This window comes from Mytilus trossulus, chromosome 9 (assembly GCF_036588685.1).
Source record: "Mytilus trossulus isolate FHL-02 chromosome 9, PNRI_Mtr1.1.1.hap1, whole genome shotgun sequence".
NCBI lineage: Eukaryota > Metazoa > Mollusca > Bivalvia > Mytilida > Mytilidae > Mytilus > Mytilus trossulus.
The window spans coordinates 71,397,252-71,420,262 of record NC_086381.1 but is presented as its reverse complement, the minus strand read 5'-3'; the positions used below and the strand labels follow the sequence as shown (position 1 = coordinate 71,420,262).

Below are 23,011 nucleotides of genomic sequence, written 5' to 3'. Positions count from 1 at the left end.
ACTGTTGATATATATATAGGAAATAAAACTGATCAGGAGTTGTCTCCCATGCATATACCTAGAACTATAAAGAATTATGTAATTTCTCCAGGTCACAGTGGCACCCATAATAACTATTTTTTGTCAATAACTTGGTTTATATCAGTTAATTAGTGTAAATGTGTATTCATGTGTTTTTTGGTTTAAATGTGCTTTAATCATTCTAATCATTTTCTGTGCTTTATTTTGTAATTCATTTGATTGTATAGCTCAAATTTTGGGCACCATGATTGATTAATACAATTACCTTATCTTATCTTATCTATAGGCCTTAGTAGATAAAATGATTATCCAGAATTATGTTCATATGTAGGAAATCAAAGAGTACAAGCTCTCATTAAGTAATAGTAACTAAATTAAGGACCGCCAGAAACAATAATGAATGTAAATTAAAAAAAAGAAATATGAAAAAAATGGTTTTAATGATGAGTCTGTAAAAAGGAGGTTTGACTACCAATAGAGCGTCAAATAGACCACCGCACTTCAGTGTATGGACCATTTCATTTCAGTGTACTGACCATCACACTAAAGCGTATGGACCATCCCACATCGGCGTAGACAATCGCACTTCAGTGTGACCATCCTACTTCAGCATCCCCAAGGCACCTCCAAGTCCTACATATCTTTGAAACTAAAAATAGTATGACGAGATAAATCTTTAAAGTTTTCTGTTTTGTGTATATTTTTGAAAGAGTAACAAAAAAAAACCAGGTCAGTTTATCATTTTAGCCAGAGATAGCCAATTGGTCGAAGAAATCTGAGCCAAACTTCACCATACAGGTCAGTCTCATTTAACTGGTTTAAGGATTAACAATACATGCAATAGAGATATATAAACTCAAAACAATTGAATTTAAAAAGAAACACCTTTACAGGGCAATGTATTGTGGTAACTTGCTAATCTATCTCCTATAAACTGCAAAAATGATCAGTAATTTTGAAAAGACTTTAATTAAAGCTGACCTTTTGACCTGTTGAATGGTGGCAGTCCTATGTGACTTCCAGTTCTGTTAAAGTTAGGCATAAGACATTAGTTGTGCCCTTAATGAGCCATTGAAAAGCCCCTGGGACTATTTTTTATACAGGACATAATATCATATACCTTGTCCGTCTGTCCTTCCGTCGTTTGTCAACATGTCAGACATTGACTCAAAAACATTTTAACTAATGTGCAAGAAACTTTGATGAATTGTTTATATCTATTGAAGTTTTATATAAAGTTTTAATGTTATGTTTCAGAGTTATGGTTTTTTTTATTTATTAAAATAGAGGGGATATTCCAGTTTTCAGTCAAAATCTCCAAGATACTTTGAAAACCAATTTGCAATTGAATTTGGTGAAAAGTTTATGTGAGCTCCCTTTCATTTTTTATAAATTTTTGATTATAGGTTTCAGAGTTATGGGTTTTTATTTATTGAAAAAGGGGGGATTTTCCAGTTTTTGGACAATCACTCAAAAATGCTTTCAGCAGGTCTCATTATACTTTGGTAAATAGTTTACATTAACTGACGTAAGATCCCTTTTTAACCAGATTTTTATGACAAAAATGTCAGTTATTGATTTGGGGTTGTACAGCGGGCAGGTGGGCTGTTCGACCAGCGGCAGGCAAATGTTGTCCATGTATTTGCTCATGAACCGTGTGACTGAAGCTAATAAAATTTTGATATGTTGTTACTGACAACAAAATGGAGGTCAAGTTCAATAATGATGATTTTGACTTATACCCTTCAGGAGTTCTAGATCTTGAAAGATTGAAAAATGGTGTTACAAGTAGTGCATGTTAGCTAGTGCATTTACTCGTGAACTATTCAACCAAGGCTTTTCAAATTGAAATATATTGTTACTGATGACAAAATGGAGGTCAAATTTGATATTGATGATTTTCACTTTCATCGTTTATAAGTTATGGTTCTTTTGATATTGAAAAATGCCAGGACACAAATAAATGTTAATAAATCAGGTTTGCTGTTGCTCTGACAGCCTCTTGTTATTTTTATAAGTTTTAGGTTTTAAGTGTCTGGGTTTTGGGGTTTTATTCCTTAAAGACCATTAAAAGGGGTGATTTTCCAGTTTTTGGACATTTATAATTCAAAAATGCTTTCAACGGTTTCATGAATTGTTTGTATCCCTTCTGATTTCAGAAACAGATAAGATTTATATTACAACATACTGGTAGTTTATACAAAATAACACAAATTTTTCTATAAATATGAAAAAAAATATCCTATTTCAGTGATCATACAATATCTGCCTGATACTTCTGTGGAATAATACTTGAGTTGTTTGATGTCTGATACTTCTGTGGAACAATACTTGAGTTGTTTGATGTCTGATACTTCTGTGGAACAATACTTGAGTTGTTTGATGTCTGATACTTCTGTGGAACAATACTTGAGTTGTTTGATGTCTGATACTTCTGTGGAACAATACTTGAGTTGTTTGATGTCTGATACTTCTGTAGAACAATACTTGAGTTGTTTGATGTCTGATACTTCTGTGGAACAATACTTGAGTTGTTTGATGTCTGATACTTCTGTAGAACAATACTTGAGTTGTTTGATGTCTGATACTTCTGTAGAACAATACTTGAGTTGTTTGATGTCTGATACTTCTGTAGAACAATACTTGAGTTGTTTGATGTCTGATACTTCTGTGGAACAATACTTGAGTTGTTTGATGTCTGATACTTCTGTAGAACAATACTTGAGTTGTTTGATGTCTGATACTTCTGTGGAACAATACTTGAGTTGTTTGATGTCTGATACTTCTGTGGAACAATACTTGAGTTGTTTGATGTCTGATACTTCTGTGGAACAATACTTGAGTTGTTTGATGTCTGATACTTCTGTGGAACAATACTTGAGTTGTTTGATGTCTGATACTTCTGTAGAACAATACTTGAGTTGTTTGATGTCTGATACTTCTGTAGAACAATACTTGAGTTGTTTGATGTCTGATACTTCTGTAGAACAATACTTGAGTTGTTTGATGTCTGATACTTCTGTGGAACAATACTTGAGTTGTTTGATGTCTGATACTTCTGTAGAACAATACTTGAGTTGTTTGATGTCTGATACTTCTGTGGAACAATACTTGAGTTGTTTGATGTCTGATACTTCTGTGGAACAATACTTGAGTTGTTTGATGTCTGATACTTCTGTAGAACAATACTTGAGTTGTTTGATGTCTGATACTTCTGTGGAACAATACTTGAGTTGTTTGATGTCTGATACTTCTGTGGAACAATACTTGAGTTGTTTGATGTCTGATACATCTGTAGAACAATACTTGAGTTGTTTGATGAAGTGTATTTTTTGTCACTAGATCATGTTATTATAATATTTTGATAGAAATCAGATGCAAGTTCCAGTCAGTCACCCAAACCTGTGACAGACAAAACAGAAGAAAAGGAGAATATGTCACCTGACAGTTCTAAGTCTCCAGGAGAACTAGATTTGGATTTTCCACCAATGTTTATCAACAGTGGTAATGGGGAGGAGAGCAGAGAACAACACAATCTAAAAGAAAGAAAGCGAAGGTATTAAAGGTGCATTAACTCAATTTTTTGATTAAATCAATAAACAAGAATTCTTTAGGTATAGAACCACTAATTCAAGCCCGGTCAGAAAGAACATACAAGAAAGTAGTACATATTTGAAACAAAATAGTTTCTACACATAGCTGTATCTTCGTCAATAGTGTGAATATTTGGTCAGTTTTAGTATCAAATAAAAGCTTGGGGACTTGGGATCACTGTTTAAAGTTTTACTTGAATAAAAAGAAGCATATGGAATTTTAAAAGGAGGGCACATTTGGCCTGTTGTTCAGATCAGAAGTTCCTGTTTTAGTACTATCAAACTTCCGGGGACCAGTTTGCTCTAATATGCAAAGAAAGGTATGTTCAATCTTTTCAGCACAAGTCAGGTACAGTTTTAACATGAAATAACTGCCATTTTATTTGAACTAAAAACAAAGAAGCAATTAATGCTTGAAATTGCAGAATTTGATATAGAAAGCAATTAGTGGTTTTATACCTTAATTAATAGCATTCAGTTTGGTTCAATTTTGTCTCAAAACTAGTTAAGGTGCAAGTCAAATATTTAACATATCATTATGATTTAGATCCATACTTTGAATTTTGGTGTGACCTTAGTTGATAATGATTGCACATGTACTCATGAAGTTCACTTATTCAAACAGTTTTCTGGAAAAGTGAAACTTAGGTCCAACAGGAAGATGGATAGCATTGCATGACTGTTTGACCTCCTGTGAAATCATTTCTGACAGGAGACACAATAATGTACTTTTGATGTATATATACATGGGTAGTGAATTAATGATCAGTTTCAAGACTTGTACAATGATCTTTTTCTCTGTCAAGTTTTATAACTTACAATCAAACTTGATTGTAACTTTACTTTAAAATATAGTTACTTTTATTCTTCAAATTGTTCATTTTCATCAAGTTCTGTTGCTAAAATGAATGTGCAATTGTATATTTGGAATGATATTTGGGTACAAAAAATGCTGCCTCTTTCAATGATATTGACATTAATATAACAGAAAATATATACATCTTCCTTTCTGCTGACTGGAATGAAATATTATCCTCTCAGTCTCAGATTGTTTCTGCGGAGATAGCATTAAGTTTTAACTCAAACATTACGTTTGGTTCTCTGACTAATATTACAAGTAAAAACAAGTTTAAACTTTGGTTGCTTTCCCTTTCAACTTTCTCTAGTTTCTAAATGAAAAAAATACTAAATTTTTCATTTCTACACATAAACTTCATTTTGCCACAAATAAATTTTCTGAAACTTATACAGACAGCTTATCACATTAAATACTGTTAAAAAGTCTAATTTGGGTGTTCTCAGTTTCTAAAATAAATTATTGAAAATTGCCATGTTTGGTGTTCTGGTCACTCTGTCACTGTTATGTTTAGTGTAAATGTATTTTATTTGCTTACATATGAAACACAAACTAATCAAACTTATATAGTCTTCCTCCATTACTGTTTTGCCTGGTCTTTAAGGAAAACAAATCTTTTGTTGACACTCTTTTCATGATTGTAATTTATGTGGAGACATCTAGACAATTGATACAAATTGCTGGCTGACCAAACAATTAAAATAGAGAGAAAAATAAGATATTATTTGATACTTCTTGTCTCTACACCTTTCTTCTGACATTTTTAACACATCTATCATAGCTGTCTTAATACATGTTGAATAGAAACCTTGTGATTTATTTCTCCATTTAAATCTCTCTTTAACAATACACAAATATTTACTGTCACATTGTATTTTAAGACAAAAAATTAGTATTTATTCTTTCCAAATTCAAAGTATTGTTTTTTGTAAACTAAGTTAACCTGCATAAATTTTGTCAGTGTCACAATTTTATGAAATTTTGTACAAATTTAGAACCATCGATGAAAACTTTCTGTACCAAAGCATAGAACTTCAGCATTGTCTGTAATTACTTGTTGTAAGTTCATTGTCCTTTGAAATATCGATTTTCTTTTATTGGTCTTCACCAGAGGGTGACATTCAAATGAATTGTCTCCAGCTCATTCATGGGATAGATTTAGTTGTCTCCCTTGTATAAGCAGGGCTTTCCTTTGAAATTGAAGTAGAAGGCTCAATTAAAATTATAGGTGGCTGTCAAATGCATTCCGCGAAGCCGGACGCCCACCAAGCTGAAAGCTTGGTGCCTTATGGCAGGGAGTCTGGGGGCCGCTCAAGGCCCCCAGAAGCTCTGGCATAAATTGAGAAAAATCCTGCATTCTCACAATCTATTGGCACCTAATTTCATCTTTCAATTGACCATTTTTTATGTATGAAATGAAAGAAAGAACAAAAAATCCCAAAGAAATTTCCTTTTTTTTTATGTTATAGTTTTTAGCTCACCTGGCCCGAAGGGCCAAGTGAGCTTTTCACATCACTTGGCGTCCGGTGTCCGTCGTCGTCTGTCGTCGTTAACTTTTACAAAAATCTTCTCCTGAAACTGCTGCGCCAAATTAATCCAAACTTGGCCATAATCATCATTGGGGTATCTAGTTTAAAAAATGTGTGGCGTGACCCCGCCAACCAACCAAGATGGCCGCCACGGCTAAAAATAGAACATAGGGGTAAAATGCAGTTTTTGGCTTATAACTCAAAAACCAAACCATTTAGAGCAAATCTGACATGGGGTAAAAATGTTCATCAGGTCAAGATCTAACTGCCCTGAAATTTTCAGATGAATCAGACAACCCGTTGTTGGGTTGCTGCCCCTGAGTTTGTAATTTTAGGGAAATTTTGCTGTTTTTTGTTATTATCTTGAATATTATTATAGATAGAGAGATCTACAAATAAGTCAACATAACCAAAATGGTCAGTTGACCCCTTTAGGAGTTATTGCTCTTTATAGTCAATTTTTAACCATTTTTCGTAAATCTTGGTAATCTTTTACAAAAATCTTCTCCTCTGAAACTATCAGGCCAAATTTAAACAAACTTGGCCTCAATCATCAATGGGGTATCTTGTTTAAAAACTGTTTGGCGTGACCCGGCCAACCAACCGAGATAGCCGCCATGGCTAAAAATAGAACATAGGGGTAAAATGCAGTTTTTGGTTTATAACTCAAAAACCAATTCATTTAGAGCAAATCTAACAGGGAGTAAAATTGTTTATCAGTTCAAGATCTATCTGCCATGAAATTTTCAGATGGATCGGACAAAGTGCTGTTAGATTGCTGCCCCTGAATTAGTCATTTTAAGGAAATTTTGCCTTTTTTTGTTATTATCTTGAATATTATTATAGATAGAGATAAACTGTAAAGAGCAACAATGTACAGCAAAGTAAGACCTTAAAATAAGTCAACATGACCTAAATGGTCAATTGACCCCATAAGGAGTTATTGCCCTTTATAGTCAATTTTTAACAATTTTCATAAAATTTGTAAATTTTAACTAACATTTTCGACTGAAACTCTTAGGCCAAGTTCAATATAGATAGAATGATTGTAAGCAGCAAGAATGTTCAGTAAAGTAAGATGTTCAAACACATCACCATCACCAAAACACAATCTTGTCATGAATTCAAATGCGTCCTTTGTTTAATATTCACATAGACCAAGGTGAGCGACACAGGCTCTTTGGAGCCTCTAGTTTTATTTTCCTAACCTTATGCTGAAAATTCATTTACTTTTAAAGGAGATTTATTTATATAATAACTTGGTTTGTTTAAAATCTTGATCAATTTATTTTGCAGAACTACACGCATTTGTAAACAAATGACTCCCCTTTTCTCTCTAAAGACTGTAACATGTTTTTTAATCATACAATAATGAATTAATTCTCAAGCATTGACAGAAAATTGATATATCCTCTGATTTTCTCTTTTTTTTTAAACTGTTCAATAAGTGGGATACATAAATCATTTGGAAATGTTATTTATTTGAGGTCGAGTCGACAATATTCAACTTTCGTTTTTGACCTTGAATCTCTGAAAACCACATATGGGCTTTGAAAAATGAACATCAAAAGATACTGTTTTCCAGATTCTGATTAATATGATATACTACACTTTCTTTAATTTGACTGATATTATTCCATAACATAAGATTTACAGTCATCCTATCTGATTGTCTTCACTTTTTAAAAGTAAAAAAAAGTTGTATGTATTTATGTTCTGTATCTTCCTCCTTTAGTAGGAGCACCACCATGGGTTATGGTGTAAAAAGGAAGACATTTAACACACTGTATAGGTACAGATTTAATGTAAGCATTTGCCTATCCAGTTTCCCAGCCTGGCTGTGACGGGTCTTACTACCAGATAGTTAACCTTCCCCAAAACAATAAGTACAATGTAATAAAGCAAACGAACACACCTGACTCGCTCATCCTCAAAAATGTTAAAAATGAATAATATAAAAAACATTATATACAAAATAAAGGATAAGGTCACCCTGGATGCCGCACAAATGCCTAGACAACGAACGGGAAAGCGGAGAGGACATACTTGGAATCCAAACGGATACCGCTTAATGCCCAGCTGTATTCCTGGTAGAGGAAAGCCAAAAATCCTACGATAAAGGATCTCGGAAAGAAACTACCGATCCATTAGGGGAACAGCTAAAACCCTCAGACATCAAATAGATTGGTCTGATAGTTTCCCGCATGGAAACTACTAATGGATCCCATCTGACTACATGTCTCATACAAACCTGAAAATATCTGCAGAAACCTTTCTCAACAAGTAAATATAATCCAAATCATAAAACATACGATGTAAGGATAATAATATATAATCCATGAAATCAATTTGACAAAACAATTTCAATGATGTTGAAGGATTGTCTCTGCAAAAATTTTCATGTCCGCTCTCATCGGCATGCTCGACTCATTCAAGTTCGAGTTAATGACCATAGGAACGTCTCTATTGTTATCCTTCAATGACCACCGGAACGTCTCTCTTGTTATCTTTGAAAAGAAACGATGCATTCTGACTTTAAATAGACAACCAATCAGAGACCTGAATTCATGTGAACTATATTTAGCCCAAGGTAAACACAGACTTTTCATCCTTGTTTATCGTGACCGCAACTTTGTGAAAATACTTCTCTCGGCTGTCTGTTAACATTTAAAAAAGATATTTTTTTCCTTTTGAATTTATATTTTTGTCAGTGAAGTAGGCGGCACTTGAAGCTACCGGCTTCAATGGAAAGCCCTGTATTATATAAGCCTATCAAAATCTGGTATTTTAATTTTCCACAGATACAATCATATTTTTAATTGAATCTACAAAAATTATAGAATTTTCATTTTAAGACAATATTGACCTATATTCTGGATTTATAAAAATTCCTTCAACAGAACTAGTTTTAAAATAAGAAATGAAAAGTTATGTTTGTGCAAATTTTTTATTTTTTATGTATGAAAATATTAGGGATCATTAGATTCACTTTTGCAATCTTAAACATGATAGTAAAACATGAACTATTAGTAAAACAATTAATTGCAGCATAACGTTCTCACAGCCTTTTTCATTTTACATACCAAGGCTATAATTGATTTTTCTACCAACTTATCCATGGAATATCAAATTGTTTTCACGGCAAGTGTCTTGCAAGAAACAAGTTCTCTTCACTCTCTCATGTCGCCTCTGCATGTAATTCTTGATCCATGTTTCTATTTTACTTTTAGTTTTCAGTGTAGATGCTCTATTGCTTGTGTCTTATTTGTTCCCTAGTTTGTCTTTTGTTCATTTATTGTCCTACTTAATGACATAATTATACCCCACGCAACAAGTTGCGGAGGGTATAATGTTTTTGACCCGTCCGTCCGTCTGTCAGTCCGTCAGTCCTGTTTCTTGTCATCACAACTTCTCTTAAACCATACATCAGAATTTCACGAAACCTTTTCAGATAATAAGGACATACTATGTATTTGTGCATATCGACGGGAAATTGCAATTCAATTTTTTTCTAGGAGTTACGCCCCTTTGAACTTATTTGCTTCAATGTACTTCTGCAACAGTTTGTCATCTCAACTCCTCTGAAACCACACAACAGAATTTCATGAAATTTTGTAGATAATAAGGACATACTATTTAGATGTGCATATTGGCAGGAAATTAATTTTTCTTATACAATTTGTTTTTCTTACACTTATTTAATTTCTCCAATGACAATGTGGGGACGTGGGGTATGTGAGCGTGCTCACTTAGGTTCTTTAATTGTTTCATTTTTTCCATCTAAATCTGAAATATTTTTTATCACTTTCTTGTATCGGCACACTATAATACTCAGAAGTCAACTGAAGCAATATAGCAGTGTTAATCCAATAAATCCACACCATTTTTAACCCAAAAAATGCAACAGATAAAAATGTCAAAAAACTAATCAAGCTCATAAAAATGCATGTATGACCTTGGACAACAATGTGACTGCAATAACCTTGGACAGAGCCACCTGGCTGTCCTCTCGTGGGAATGGACAGAGCCACCTGGCTGTCCTCTCGTGGGATGGACAGAGCCACCTGGCTGTCCTCTCGTGGGAATGGACAGAGCCACCTGGCTGTCCTCTCGTGGGAATGGACAGAGCCACCTGGCTGTCCTCTCGTGGGAATTTCGTCTATATCACCAGTTTAATAAAATGTGTGGTTTGGTAATGTTGCATGTCCACCAATGTCTAGACATTGTGCTTGAAAATATTCTAAGAAGATACAATGCTACTGAACACAAAAAAAATTGATGTTTCTTCATGGAAAATTGAACTTAATATCAAAGAACACAAAACTGGTTCTTTTTTGGTTAATAAAGATAAAACTAGATAGCTGGCATGTTTTTACATTGAAGGGTTAAACTTGCTTTAAGTCATGTTCAGACCCTTTAACAGAAAATAAAGGAAAATGGAATAAACGGGCAGGGGACTTAATGGCACACAAAGTCAATGCATAGAAAAAAATACATATTATCAACGGTCAGGGTTTTTATTCCTGTTCTTCATCTTGATAGTCCCTGGAGAGTCTTCAACAATGAAAGAATCAATAGTACCATAAAACAAGGTCAAGATGGTCCCTAGTGTCGACTAAAGCATTACTAGTACTCATATAATACTGCACTGTCACTATATATAAATCTAGTCATAAATAAAATCAACAAAGTCTAAAGACAATACAGGCAGATCCGGTATTAAGGTTGCAGTCTTGTAATTGACTGCTCCATAGGCTTACATGCTAAACAGCTGATCTTTGAAAATAAAAAAATAAAAAATGCTACATAGAAAAAATATTTCATGTCCATATCATGTATGTACTAATGTGAAATTGTGATTTAATCGAAAAAAAAGGGGGTCTTGCCACAAAGAATAAAAAGTTACGCAATCCTGAAGTCAAAACATTTTTTTTCTACTTTCTGTTTGCTATTTTTACTAGGCCGCACCACTTCTAGTAAACATGATATCCTTCCACTTTCCTGGATTGATATCCCCAAAAGATGCATGATTTTTTTAAAGTCTTATACATGTTTCAATTCAACATAAACCTATAATCAAACAGAAAAAATTGAGTTCAGAAAAAAATTCAGAAAAAAATGCACTATTTTGTTTCCCTCCATGTTTTGACATGCACCGGAAATTGGCGTTGTAATACAAGACTGGTACCTATAACATTTATGAAATGTCTTAAAAAATTAATTCATTTACTTAGTTTCATTAAGTAGCCATATTTGAACATAAAAAATGCCATTATTAGAACTGTTTAGCTATAATAATAAAAATAACCCCACTATTAAAGCAGTACCCCTTTCTGAAAACAGGCAAAATTTGGAAATCAGTCATGTCTACTAAATGATCTGTAAATCTCATTCTAGTCTTTCTTCATGAATGTTTTTCTATTATTTGGATACTGTGGAGCTAGAAGAGTATTCTGATCTATTATTTTTATTTTTTTCCTCCTGTTTAAATGAACCACATTCAATAGTTTACCCCTCCCCCTTTTTTCAATGAAATCTACCCAAGAAGGCCTCTTGTTAAAGTCAAAATTGAAAAACTACCTAAAACTTTTTCATATTGAAGAATTTGCTGCAATACAACTATCTGGACACAAGAAAGACCATACCTTTCTCTTGTTTGACTATACTGGTCTTTATACATGCCTACTATATCATGTTTTTTAGACTGTACTTGACCCACCAATGCATATAAAATTTGAAATAAAAATTTTGAAAAACTAAAATGAATACTCAAGTTTGTGTTTTGTAAAAATATTAATTACTTGTCACACCTAATCACAAAAATCCATGTCATGATGAATAGTTTTAGAAAAATTCTACTTTTTAAACAAATTTTTAACCCAAATATGAAAATTTCAATTAACTGTGCAGTGCCGCAGACAGGAAAAGAAGTATAGACTCATGAAAAATGAACATTTTGTGAAAATCTTTTCACCAAAAGTTCATTTTATACATATTCTACCTAAATGTCAACAATTGAGCCATGAAAATAATAACCCTAAAGAAAAAACAGTACTTTTGTATGTAGCTGTCCCTTCAACTTTGCTCTTATTTTCAATAAAACTGTGCAACTAAAAATTGCATCATATGAAGAAGATTGCATTGAGAAAAAAATCTTTCTATGTTCTTTATAATTGAAAATCATGTATGTAATACCATCAAAATCTCAATTTGCCTCAAACTGTTATGCTTTATATCTATTAATACTTTGAATGGCGTCTAGTATGAAAATGCATAATTATTACATAATTTCAGTTTTTTCAGTGTAACTTGATAACCCATGACTTTTTTCTCTTAAAAAGTTCTTAAATCATGATGTTTTATCATTCTGGGCACACATAAGTCCACATGAGCTACTTCCTTGCAGTGTACATATGAAAAAAATACCCTATGCAGGTTGCAGTCTTGTAATTGACTGCTCCATAGGCTTACATGCTAAACAGCTGATCTTTGAAAATAAAAAAAATAAAAATTCTACATAGAAAAAATATTTCATGTCCATATCATGTATGTACTAATGTGAAATTGTGATTTAATCGAAAAAAAAGGGGGTCTTGCCACAAAGAATAAAAAGTTACGCAATCCTGAAGTCAAAACATTTTTTTTCTACTTTCTGTTTGCTATTTTTACTAGGCCGCACCACTTCTAGTAAACATGATATCCTTCCACTTTCCTGGATTGATATCCCCAAAAGATGCATGATTTTTTTAAAGTCTATATATATGTTTCAATTCAACATAAACCTATAATCAAACAGAAAAAATTGAGTTCAGAAAAAAATTCAGAAAAAAATGCACTATTTTGTTTCCCTCCATGTTTTGACATGCACCGGAAATTGGCGTTGTAATACAAGACTGGTACCTTAATGATTGTGAGAATTACAATTTTTGCTTTGCCCAACATATCAGTCTTTTAATGTTGTCCTTAAAACCTAAAAGTCTTAAATTACAATGAATCTATATATTTGCTTTCAGACCAGAATATTGTCCCCAAAAAAAGGCTAAAAATTAATTGAGTTTCAATGTAAGAAACACTAAGAATGCAAGATTTTGCGTGATTTTCTTGGAGCTGCTGGGAGCCTTCAGTTGCCCCCAGGCCCCTATCCAAAATGTTTATGGCTAGCTATGGGTGCAATCAACAGTTTTTGTTCTATGACGTCATATTTTGAGGAACCATGTATAAGTGACCATTAGTGGTAGACTGATTAATAACAATACTTGTATAAAACTAGATATCACTAGAATCAGAATGTTGTTTAGTTTATAATGAAATAAAAATAAAGTGTACTTTTAATTGTATAAAAAGTTTTATCCAGAGAAACTGGGAAAAACATTGCCTAATTTAAGCTTAAAAAACCTGAAATCAGGTCATGTGCACACCCCTGAAGACATGATACCTGCACATTTTTCATAATCAAAATTATATGAATTTCATAGATTTTCACCTGATCTTTCATAGAATTCATGCTTCAGGATATGTTCGCCTGCTCCAAAAAGAGCTACAGTGGCTGCAAATAAGTTTTCACTTTTCACTGCCAAAAAAACAGACTGTTTACAGTGTTGTCTCCCCTTAAAACATGTATATTTAATCCAATTTTTTAAAAAAATTTTGAATTATTCAACCTGCTTTAATTGAAGTTAATTAACATATTTTTACAACCAAATACAAAAAACATTATAATTTTTCACCAATTATATTAATAAAAAGGGACTTCCCTCCGTGTCCATTTTAATTCGGGGAATAACCCCTAGTTTTTTATAAGAAACTGTTTATAGCACCCTATGCTTTACTAATATATTTTGCCTCAATTTTAAAAGAGGCTGCTTAAGGCCTTGAACTCCAATTAAATGCATTTAGTGATGATTTCACATACATTATATTAATTTGGAAAAAAAGATTTGAACATTATTACTTTTAAATTCATATGCAGTTTAATGAGTTCTGAAAGTTTTATAAAAATCTGAATTGATGGTCAATGGTTATGTAGAATTTGATTTGATTTTGATAGTGGCCACAGATGTATTTCAGTTCCTATTTTGATAAGACTGTTGTACATAGAATTTCAGCTTGAAAACAGTTAATATGTTTGGAAGAAAACACTTTTCTGGAGATAAGAGAAAATGCTGAGGAAGCATTTTAAATATAAAACTATAAGTGCTATCACAAATAAGAACAAATTATGACGTTGAGAACTCATACTGATAAAACTAATAATGTCCAGACTTGAACAGGCACATAAAGAAGTTGTGATTTGATTTTTATCCGGATTTTTGTGACAAAAATGTCGGTTATTGATTTGGGGATGCTCGGCGGGCAGGCAGCAATCAAATATTGTCTGTGCATTAACTCATGAACCAATCAACCAAATCTTTTAAAATTTTAATATGTTGTTACTGACAACTAAATGAAGGTTAAGTTCAATAATGGCGATTTTGACTTTTACCGTTCAGTAGTTATGGTTCTTGAAAGATTGAAAAATGGCGTTTCCGGTCATGGCCATGCATTTACGCATGAACTATTCTACCAAAGCTTCCCAAATTTTATTATGTTGTTACTGGTGACAAAATAAAGGTCAAGTTCAATAATGACGATTTTGACTTTTACCTTTCAGGAGTTATGGTTCTTGAAAGATTAAAAAATGGTGTTTCCAGTCGTGTCCATGCATTTTCTCATGAATCATTCAACAAAAGCTTTTCAAATTCTAATATGTTGTTACTGATGACAAAATAGAGGTCAAGTTCAATAATGATAATTTTGACTTTTACCGTTCAGTAGTTTTGGTTCTTGAAAGATCGTAAAATGGCGTTTCCAGTCGTGTCCATGCATTTAGGCATGAACTGTTCTACCAAAGCTTCCCAAATTTAAATATGTTGTTACTGATGACTAAATGTAGGTCAAGTTCAATAATGACGATTTTGACTTTTACCCTTCAGGAGTTATGGTTCTTGAAAGATTAAAAAATGGTGTTTCCAGTTGTGTCCGTGCATTTTCTCATGGACCATTCAACCAAAGCTTTTCAAATTTTAATATGTTGTTACTGATGACAAAATAGAGGTCAAGGTCAGTAATGACAATTTTGACTTTTACCGTTCAGGAGTTATGGTTCTTGAAAGATCGTAAAATGGTGTTTCCATTCATGTTGTTGCATTACTCACGAACCATTCAATCTTAGCTTTCAAATTTTAATATGTTGATACTGATGACAAAATAGAGGTCAAATTTGATATTGATGATTTTCACTTTCACCAATCATCAGTAATGGTTCTTGTGATATTGCCAGGACACAAATAAATGGTAATAAATCGGGTTTGCTGTCTTTATGACAGCCTCTTGTTCTGAATTATGGTAGATGCATGTATTATATATTATAAAAACTTCACTTTAGATATACAATATATATATATACTGACACATTCCCTTTCTAAATTAGATTAGGACTGTCCCAAAAATAAATATATGGGGGGGAGGAAAGCACTTTTTATTTGACCCCACCTGATGATGCATATACATTTAAGAAAGACTGTAATATTTTTTCTGTCTATGAAGAAATAATATAAAAAATTTGGTGCACCCTGATAAGGCGTGTAGCAGGTTATTTAACAGTGTGCACCACATTTTTTATGTTATTTCGAATACACAGAAAAAATATTACAGTCATTTCTTATAATTTAATTCTAAATTCCATCTTAAACCGTAGAATAGCATGAAAAAACATTGATGACGTCACGGTCACATGACTAAATTATGTCTATGGGCTCATAACATAATAATGCCAGCCAATCAGAAGACGTGTTACATCTAAAAATTAAATTATTTTAAATTGGATGTTCAAGCAATTTTTCTTAAATAACAACCACCCAACAAATTTTAATAAAAGTGCCTTCCTTTCCCCCAAACAACTATTCTGGAAAAGTCCTTAGCTAAAAACTAAATAATAAGATATATCTTTACTACAGGCATGACAAAATGTGATATTTATTTTTTTCTCTCAGGGCCAGAATTAAAGATGCCTGTGAAGTGATGAGAAAACTGGTTCCTGGTATGTCCGATAAAACTGATAAAGCAACAGTATTTGAGTTTGCTGCAAGATATATTCATTTCCTGAAAGGCTTTACAGGAAACAAACATGACAAGGTCAGTCACTTATCCAAACAAACATGACAAGGTCAGTCACTTATCTAAACAAACATGACAAGGTCAGTCACTTATCCAAACAAACATGACAAGGTTAGTCACTTATCTAAACAAACATGACAAGGTCAGTCACTTATCCAAACAAACATGACAAAGTCCTTCACTTATACAAACAAACATGACAAGGTCAGTCACTTATCCAAACAAACATGACAAGGTCAGTCACTTATCCAAACAAACATGACAAGGTCAGTCACTTATCCAAACAAACATGACAAGGTCAGTCACTTATCTAAACAAACATGACAAGGTAAGTCAATTATCCAAACAAACATGACATGGTCAGTCACTTATCCAAACAAACATGACAAAGTCCTCCACTTATACAAACAAACATGACAAGGTCAGTCACTTATCCAAACAAACATGACAAGGTCAGTCACTTATCCAAACAAACATGACAAGGTCAGTCACTTATCCAAACAAACATGACAAGGTCAGTCACTTATCCAAACAAACATGACAAGGTCAGTCACTTATCCAAACAAACATGACAAGGACAGTCACTTATAGTCACTTATCTAAACAAACATGACATGGTCAGTCACTTATCCAAACAAACATGACAAGGTCAGTCACTTATCCAAACAAACATGACAAGGTCAGTCACTTATCCAAACAAACATGACAAGGTCAGTCACTTATCCAAACAAACATGACAAGGTCAGTCACTTATCCAAACAAACATGACAAGGTCAGTCACTTATCTAAACAAACATGACATGGTCAGTCACTTATCCAAACAAACATGACAAGGTCAGTCACTTATCCAAACAAACATGACAAGGTCAGTCACTTATCCAAACAAACATGACAAGGTCAGTCACTTATCCAAACAAACATGACAAGGTCAGTCACTTATCTAAACAAACATGACATGGTCAGTCACTTATCCAAACAAACATGACAAAGTCCTTCACTTATACAAACAAACTTGACAAGGTCAGTCACTTATACAAACAAACATGACAAACATGCACCAGTTATCATATTTTGATTCATCCAGATAGCTTAAAAGGTCATGACCCTTAAAATCGTCCAATGATCTTTTGAGATCACCAGCAACCACACGTTGATTAAATTTTTTTATACAATGGGTTCGGAAAGGGATAAATTTCCATATAATAAGAGAAACGATTCTATCGTTTTACTTATTATTTTTATTTTAAATAGTTGTTCTTATGCAGAATATTGATATGGCCACTTTTAATATTTCCCAAATTATTTGATTATATCAAGGTGTGTTACCACTATTGATTTTGAATTTCCAAAATTAGTCTTTGTTAAATTTGCACTTTTCAAAAAATTGTGCAGAATTTGTCTCTGTTTTAAATAAAGAAATACTTTGCACAAGTAAGGTTTTATACTGTCCAGTACTATAAACAAAATCTTACGTAACATATATATGATAAAAAAACATCACTTGAATTGAACCAATGAAACTTTCACCCCTCTTTAATAACCATGTGACCTCAAGTTTCCAAAATAATTTATAGAAAAACAAATACAAAAATTATGGTGCTTTGAAATACCAAAAGATATTGTTAACTGTTAATTACTGCAATGAAATATAGGATTATTATCATTAATTTCCTACAACTGTCAATTTCAAGGGGGAAAAAAATTTCCAATCTATTTTGTATTCAACCAGATGTGACATACTATGTAAGATTTGCTAGTATTATACTATAAGTGTCATGCAGCAAATAGCCACACCATCAAAGAATTACTATTTCTTAAGAAAAAGAAATATTTGCAGAGACAATGCAGTCTCATATGGTTAACAACTAAACCTGACAATAAATGGCAAACAACACAGATGTACAGTAACTGTTGCACCGGACATCACTTCTCTACATTCCAGCAAAAAGGGAAAACAATTATTTACCATCATTTATAAACATTGTATAAATTTTATCAAATAGATTTATGTTCGAAGAAAAAATTAAGAATATCGAAAGACACTTTTAAATTAATTTTCATGCTCAGCAGTAAGTTCAAATCTTAAACCTTGTATATAAAATAAAGCTGTGGTTATAATAAAACGAATAGCATTTAAGGAGGCACAGGGAACAATTTTTTTTTTTAAAAGATGTATAAAAAAAATAATCTTAAAACTTTTATTTATTACACTTAGTCTATTAATAATTGTTACTAATGATATGGTTAAAAAATCAACTGAAAAAATAGGTTGGTTTTGGACCCAGATGACTTTTAAAATGTTTATTTCATTGAAAAAGCTCCAAATTATCTCCCTTTAGTGCAACAATGTGACCTATATTTTTTAGTTTTATTTTCAAATAAGCTGTACTTGCCTAAAAAATTGTAAAATTTAGGCATTTTCTATAATTTAGTTCTGTGTTTATTTTAATAGAACCTTCATTTCTCCTATTAGTTACAACAGAAAAATATACCTTAACAAAAATGCATGCTTCTTTTGAAGGTACATTGTGAGCTTAAATGAACAGTGACCCCATTTTTTGTGCCCCATTTATGGGCATTATGTTTTCTGGTCTGTGCGTCTGTTTGTTCGTCTGTCCCGCTTCAGGTTACAGTTTTTGGTCGAGGTAGTTTTTATTGAGGTAGTTTTTAATGGGTTGGAATCCAATCAACTTGAAACTTAGTACACATGTTTCCTATGATATGATCTTTCTTATTTTAATGCCAAATTAAGAGTTTTTCCCTATTTTCATGGTCCACTGAACATAGAAAATTATAGTGTGGATGGGGCATCTGTAATGGGGACACATTCTTGTTTATTTTATATTCATTTAAGTATATGATAAAGTTCATTTATAGAAAAAAATAGGGAAATCCTATATTTAAAAAAGAAATTATGCCTGCGAGCCCCCTTAAGCATTTATTTATGTAAAAAAAAATGTAGCAATATATTTTTTTCCATAAACATAAACTTTTGCTATACTATGCTATTATTTTCCAATTAAACATATGTCAGGACTTAACTTTTGGTTTGACAATATTTTGATTGTTGATATATCTATACTCTGCTTTAAATCAAACTTGAAATGTAGGTAATGAATGATTTCAGACTCTATTGATTTATAATACACTTTCCTGTTTATCATGTCAAGACATTCTGGACCTTTTATTTTTAAATATCAAACATATTTTCATTGTTAAGACATCTTTTTACTTATGCAATCTGTGCACATTCACAATTTTTTATAATAATGTGCTTCTCCACAAAAAAAGAATATTGCTTCTCTACAAAAGAAACTATTTTGGAATTCACAATTTCAATAGACTGAAATATAACAAAGAAGATGAGATCACAATAACTAAGTTATCCTTCCATTAAGTCATCAATTATTTTTATGTCATTTTTTGGCAGGATTTCTTACTGAAGTATAGTCCATACTGAGAGGATGCACATTTTTGTGATGGTCACACTGGAGACATCAATGGATTGCAGGACAAGTTTACAAGAGTTGTATGTCACTACAGTTTGATCTACTGATAAAACTTGTTAATATATCTGTGATTGATTCGTCAACAGAATTTGTTAAAAGATAATGTAGTTTTTTAATGATATTTGTTTTGACTAAATCATTTTGAAGAATATTGTTACACACTTAATGTGATAGCTGTTTGCAGTAATATAGAAAGAAGGTAATAAATACATTTTTGACCGTTATCTTTTATATATTTCAACCTTTTTATATATAATAATGATCTAATAAAATAATATAAACTTCTAGTATGTATTTTTGTTCATATAATTTAATTTGTATTGAATGTGTATATATATATATATATATATATATAAAAGTCTATAAAAAGGACCAACCAGCAAATTTACTATGTACCGGATCGTCTAGAATAGGCGATACTATGCAGATAAGGAAAAAATTATATCAGTCTAAAGATTTGCACAACGGTACTGATATAAGGTGTTATTAAACGAAAATGTTGTTATAAAATCGTGTTGACAAATATTTCGGCTCAACAAATGGCCTTCTTCTTGTGTCACAAGTTGCTGGTTGGTCCTTTTTATATATAAAGAACATCAGTTGTTCGACCTGTTAGTCAAATGCGTTTTGTTTAAATATACTTTTTCCATACCCGCCAACTGTCACTAATTGCGGGGGATTTCCCCCATGGAGGCTCCCAAATGTAAATTTTGTAAGAGCAATTTTGTCCACTATTTTAAAGAAAACAATAAATTTAACAATGGCTATGAGCTTGTTAAAGCATGAAGAAGCCAAAAAACCACATAAGAATACATTTGAAGGCCCCCTTGAAGGTTTTGTAGGACTATAAAAACTATTTTTCACGTAAAATTCTCATGGGCATTTTGAAAAGTTGGCAGGTATGTTTTTCACCATTTTGGTCTTTTGGAAAATGTTGTTTGTGCTGTTTTTAGACCCTTCTACAACGGATTTGTTTACATGCACACTTATAAAAATTGCGGTTTTTATCCATGCAATCATAGGTTTGAAAGTATAATCCGTTCATCCAAAATTGACTCTTAAAATTCAAGAGTTTATCTTAAAAATGAGGGTACTTGTTATATGGCCTTCCAAATACTATTTTGATCCCTAACATCACTGAAGAGACATTTATTGTCGAAATCCAGATCTGGTGTACTTATTGACACTGTATGTTTGTGGCATAACATCGTGGCCACAATTTTTTAAGTTAAACTTTTTTTTCTGTTTAGTATTAAATTTATATTAAGATCCATTTTGTCACATCTTGTGATCAATTTTATTTGGCAATTGCCAATGGCAGACAGCAAAGTTAAAGAACATCAGTTTTTCAACCTGTTAGTCAAATGCGTTTTGTTTAAATATACTTTTTCACCTTTTGGGTCTTTTGAAAAATGTTGTTTGTGCTGTTTTTAGACCCTTCTACAACGAAATTTGTTTACATGCACACGTATAAAAATTGCTGATTTTATCCAACGCAATCATAGGTTTGAACGTAATTTTCAATTTAGACTCGTTTATATTTTTTGTTTGGGCTTATATCATATTTTCCCTCCAGTTTATATGATCCGTTCATCATATATTGACTCTTAAAATTCAAGAGTCTATCTAAAAATGAGGGTACTTGTTATATGGCCTTCCAAATACTGTTTAGATCCCTAAAATCACTGAAGAGACATTTATTGTCGAAATCCGGATCTAGTGTACTAAAAAAATATTGACACTGTACGTTTGTGGCATAACATCGTGGCCACAAGTTAAACTTTCATTTCTGTTTAGTATTAAATTTATATTAAGATCCATTTTGTTACATCTTGTGATCAATTTTATTTGGCAATCGCCAATGGCAGTCAGCAAGGTTAAAGAACATCATGCAGTTGTTCGACCTGTTAGTCAAATGCGTTTTGTTTAAATATACTTTTTGACCTTTTTGGACTTTTGGAAAATGTTGTTTGTGCTGTTTTTAGACCCTTCTACAAAGAAATTTGTTTACATGTACACGTATAAAAAATATTTTTTTATCCAACGCAATCATAGGTTTGAACGTAGTTTTCAATTTAGACTTGTGTATAAAGCCCAGGTGGTCATGTGGTCTAGTGGGAGGGCTACAGTGTAGGTGATTTGGTGTCTAAATATCTCAGTAGCATGGGTTCGAATCCTGGCGAGGGAAGAAAAAAAAATTTGCTTTCGTTACAGTCTCACATTGTTGGGATATTTACAACTTGTCTATTGAAGTAAATTGAAAACAATATCAAACCTTTGAATGTGTTGGATAAAAACACAATTTTTATTCGTTTGCATGTAACAAATTTCATTGTAAAGGTGTCTAAATACAGCACAAACAACATTTTCCAAAAGACCAAAAAAGTGTAAAAATATATTTTAACAAATATATATAAATAAGTCTAAATTGAAAACAACATTCAAACCTTTGAATGTGTTGGATAAAAACCGCAATTTTTATTCCAGTACATGTAACAAATTTGATGTAGAGGTGTCGAAATACAGCACAAACAACATTTTCCAAAAGACCAAAAGAGTGAAAAAATATAATTTTACTTATTGACTAGTAGGTTGAACAACCGATTTTCTTTAACCCTGCTGACTGCCATTGATGATTGCCAAATAAATTGATAACAAGGTGTAACAAAATGGATATCTATATAATTTAATACCTAGTAGAAAACAATAATCTTGCGGAATAGATGCCGTTAAACCATAACATGTGGTGCTAAATTTTTCACAGCATACCAAATTTCTACAATTAATGTCTCTTCAGTGATGTTAGGGATTGAAACAGTATTTAGAAGGCCATATAATTTACCTCAATTTAGGATAGAATGGTTTATATAATCTGTTCATCATATTTTGACTCTTAAAAATTCAAGAGTCTATCCTAAATTGAATGGCTTTCCAAATACTTTAATATATTTATTACAATATTAGCTAAAGTCTACAGATGTATCTTTAAACTTTTTTTTTTTTTTATTCAATATACAGGTCTTACTTCTGAGCAACAAGAATAATAATTTAGAAAGAAGAAAACTAATTTACAAACAAGAAAGTAGATTAAATTTATTGTCAAATTATCTAAATAATGATTATTTGAAATAACATGTCTGAAAGTTGCACTTCGTAATTACTGCTCTTTAACAAACCTAGCTATTTATGCTACTCATCACATAGCAGTATGACTATGCATTTTTCACATCAATAAGTCATGTAACACTCCTGTTTCCTATTTTACCCTGTCATATGAAATGCTGTGTTATTCACAATGAATTTAATTGCATTTTCTTAAGTTTTATAAATAAGAATATAGATTTGTAT

The 23,011-nt window shown here is 32.1% G+C and overlaps 1 protein-coding gene across 5 annotated transcripts in view; it reads left to right on the top strand.

The window, feature by feature from the left end:
* LOC134683345 (uncharacterized) overlaps positions 1 to 19,950 on the top strand; it is a 61,774-nt gene extending 41,824 nt beyond the window's left edge. For 3 of the 5 annotated variants that reach the window (XM_063542591.1, XM_063542590.1, XM_063542593.1), the window contains exons 8-11: positions 769 to 819; positions 3,390 to 3,577; positions 16,031 to 16,172; positions 19,585 to 19,950. In XM_063542591.1, coding sequence (XP_063398661.1) covers positions 769 to 819; positions 3,390 to 3,577; positions 16,031 to 16,172; positions 19,585 to 19,614 — 411 coding nt within the window. In that variant the 3' untranslated portion in view covers positions 19,615 to 19,950. Of the gene's footprint in view, positions 1 to 768; positions 820 to 3,389; positions 3,587 to 16,030; positions 16,173 to 19,584 lie in introns of those variants that run through there. The other 2 variants (XM_063542592.1, XM_063542594.1) reach the window with 2 other exon arrangements.
* Positions 19,951 to 23,011: the final 3,061 nt, after the last annotated feature.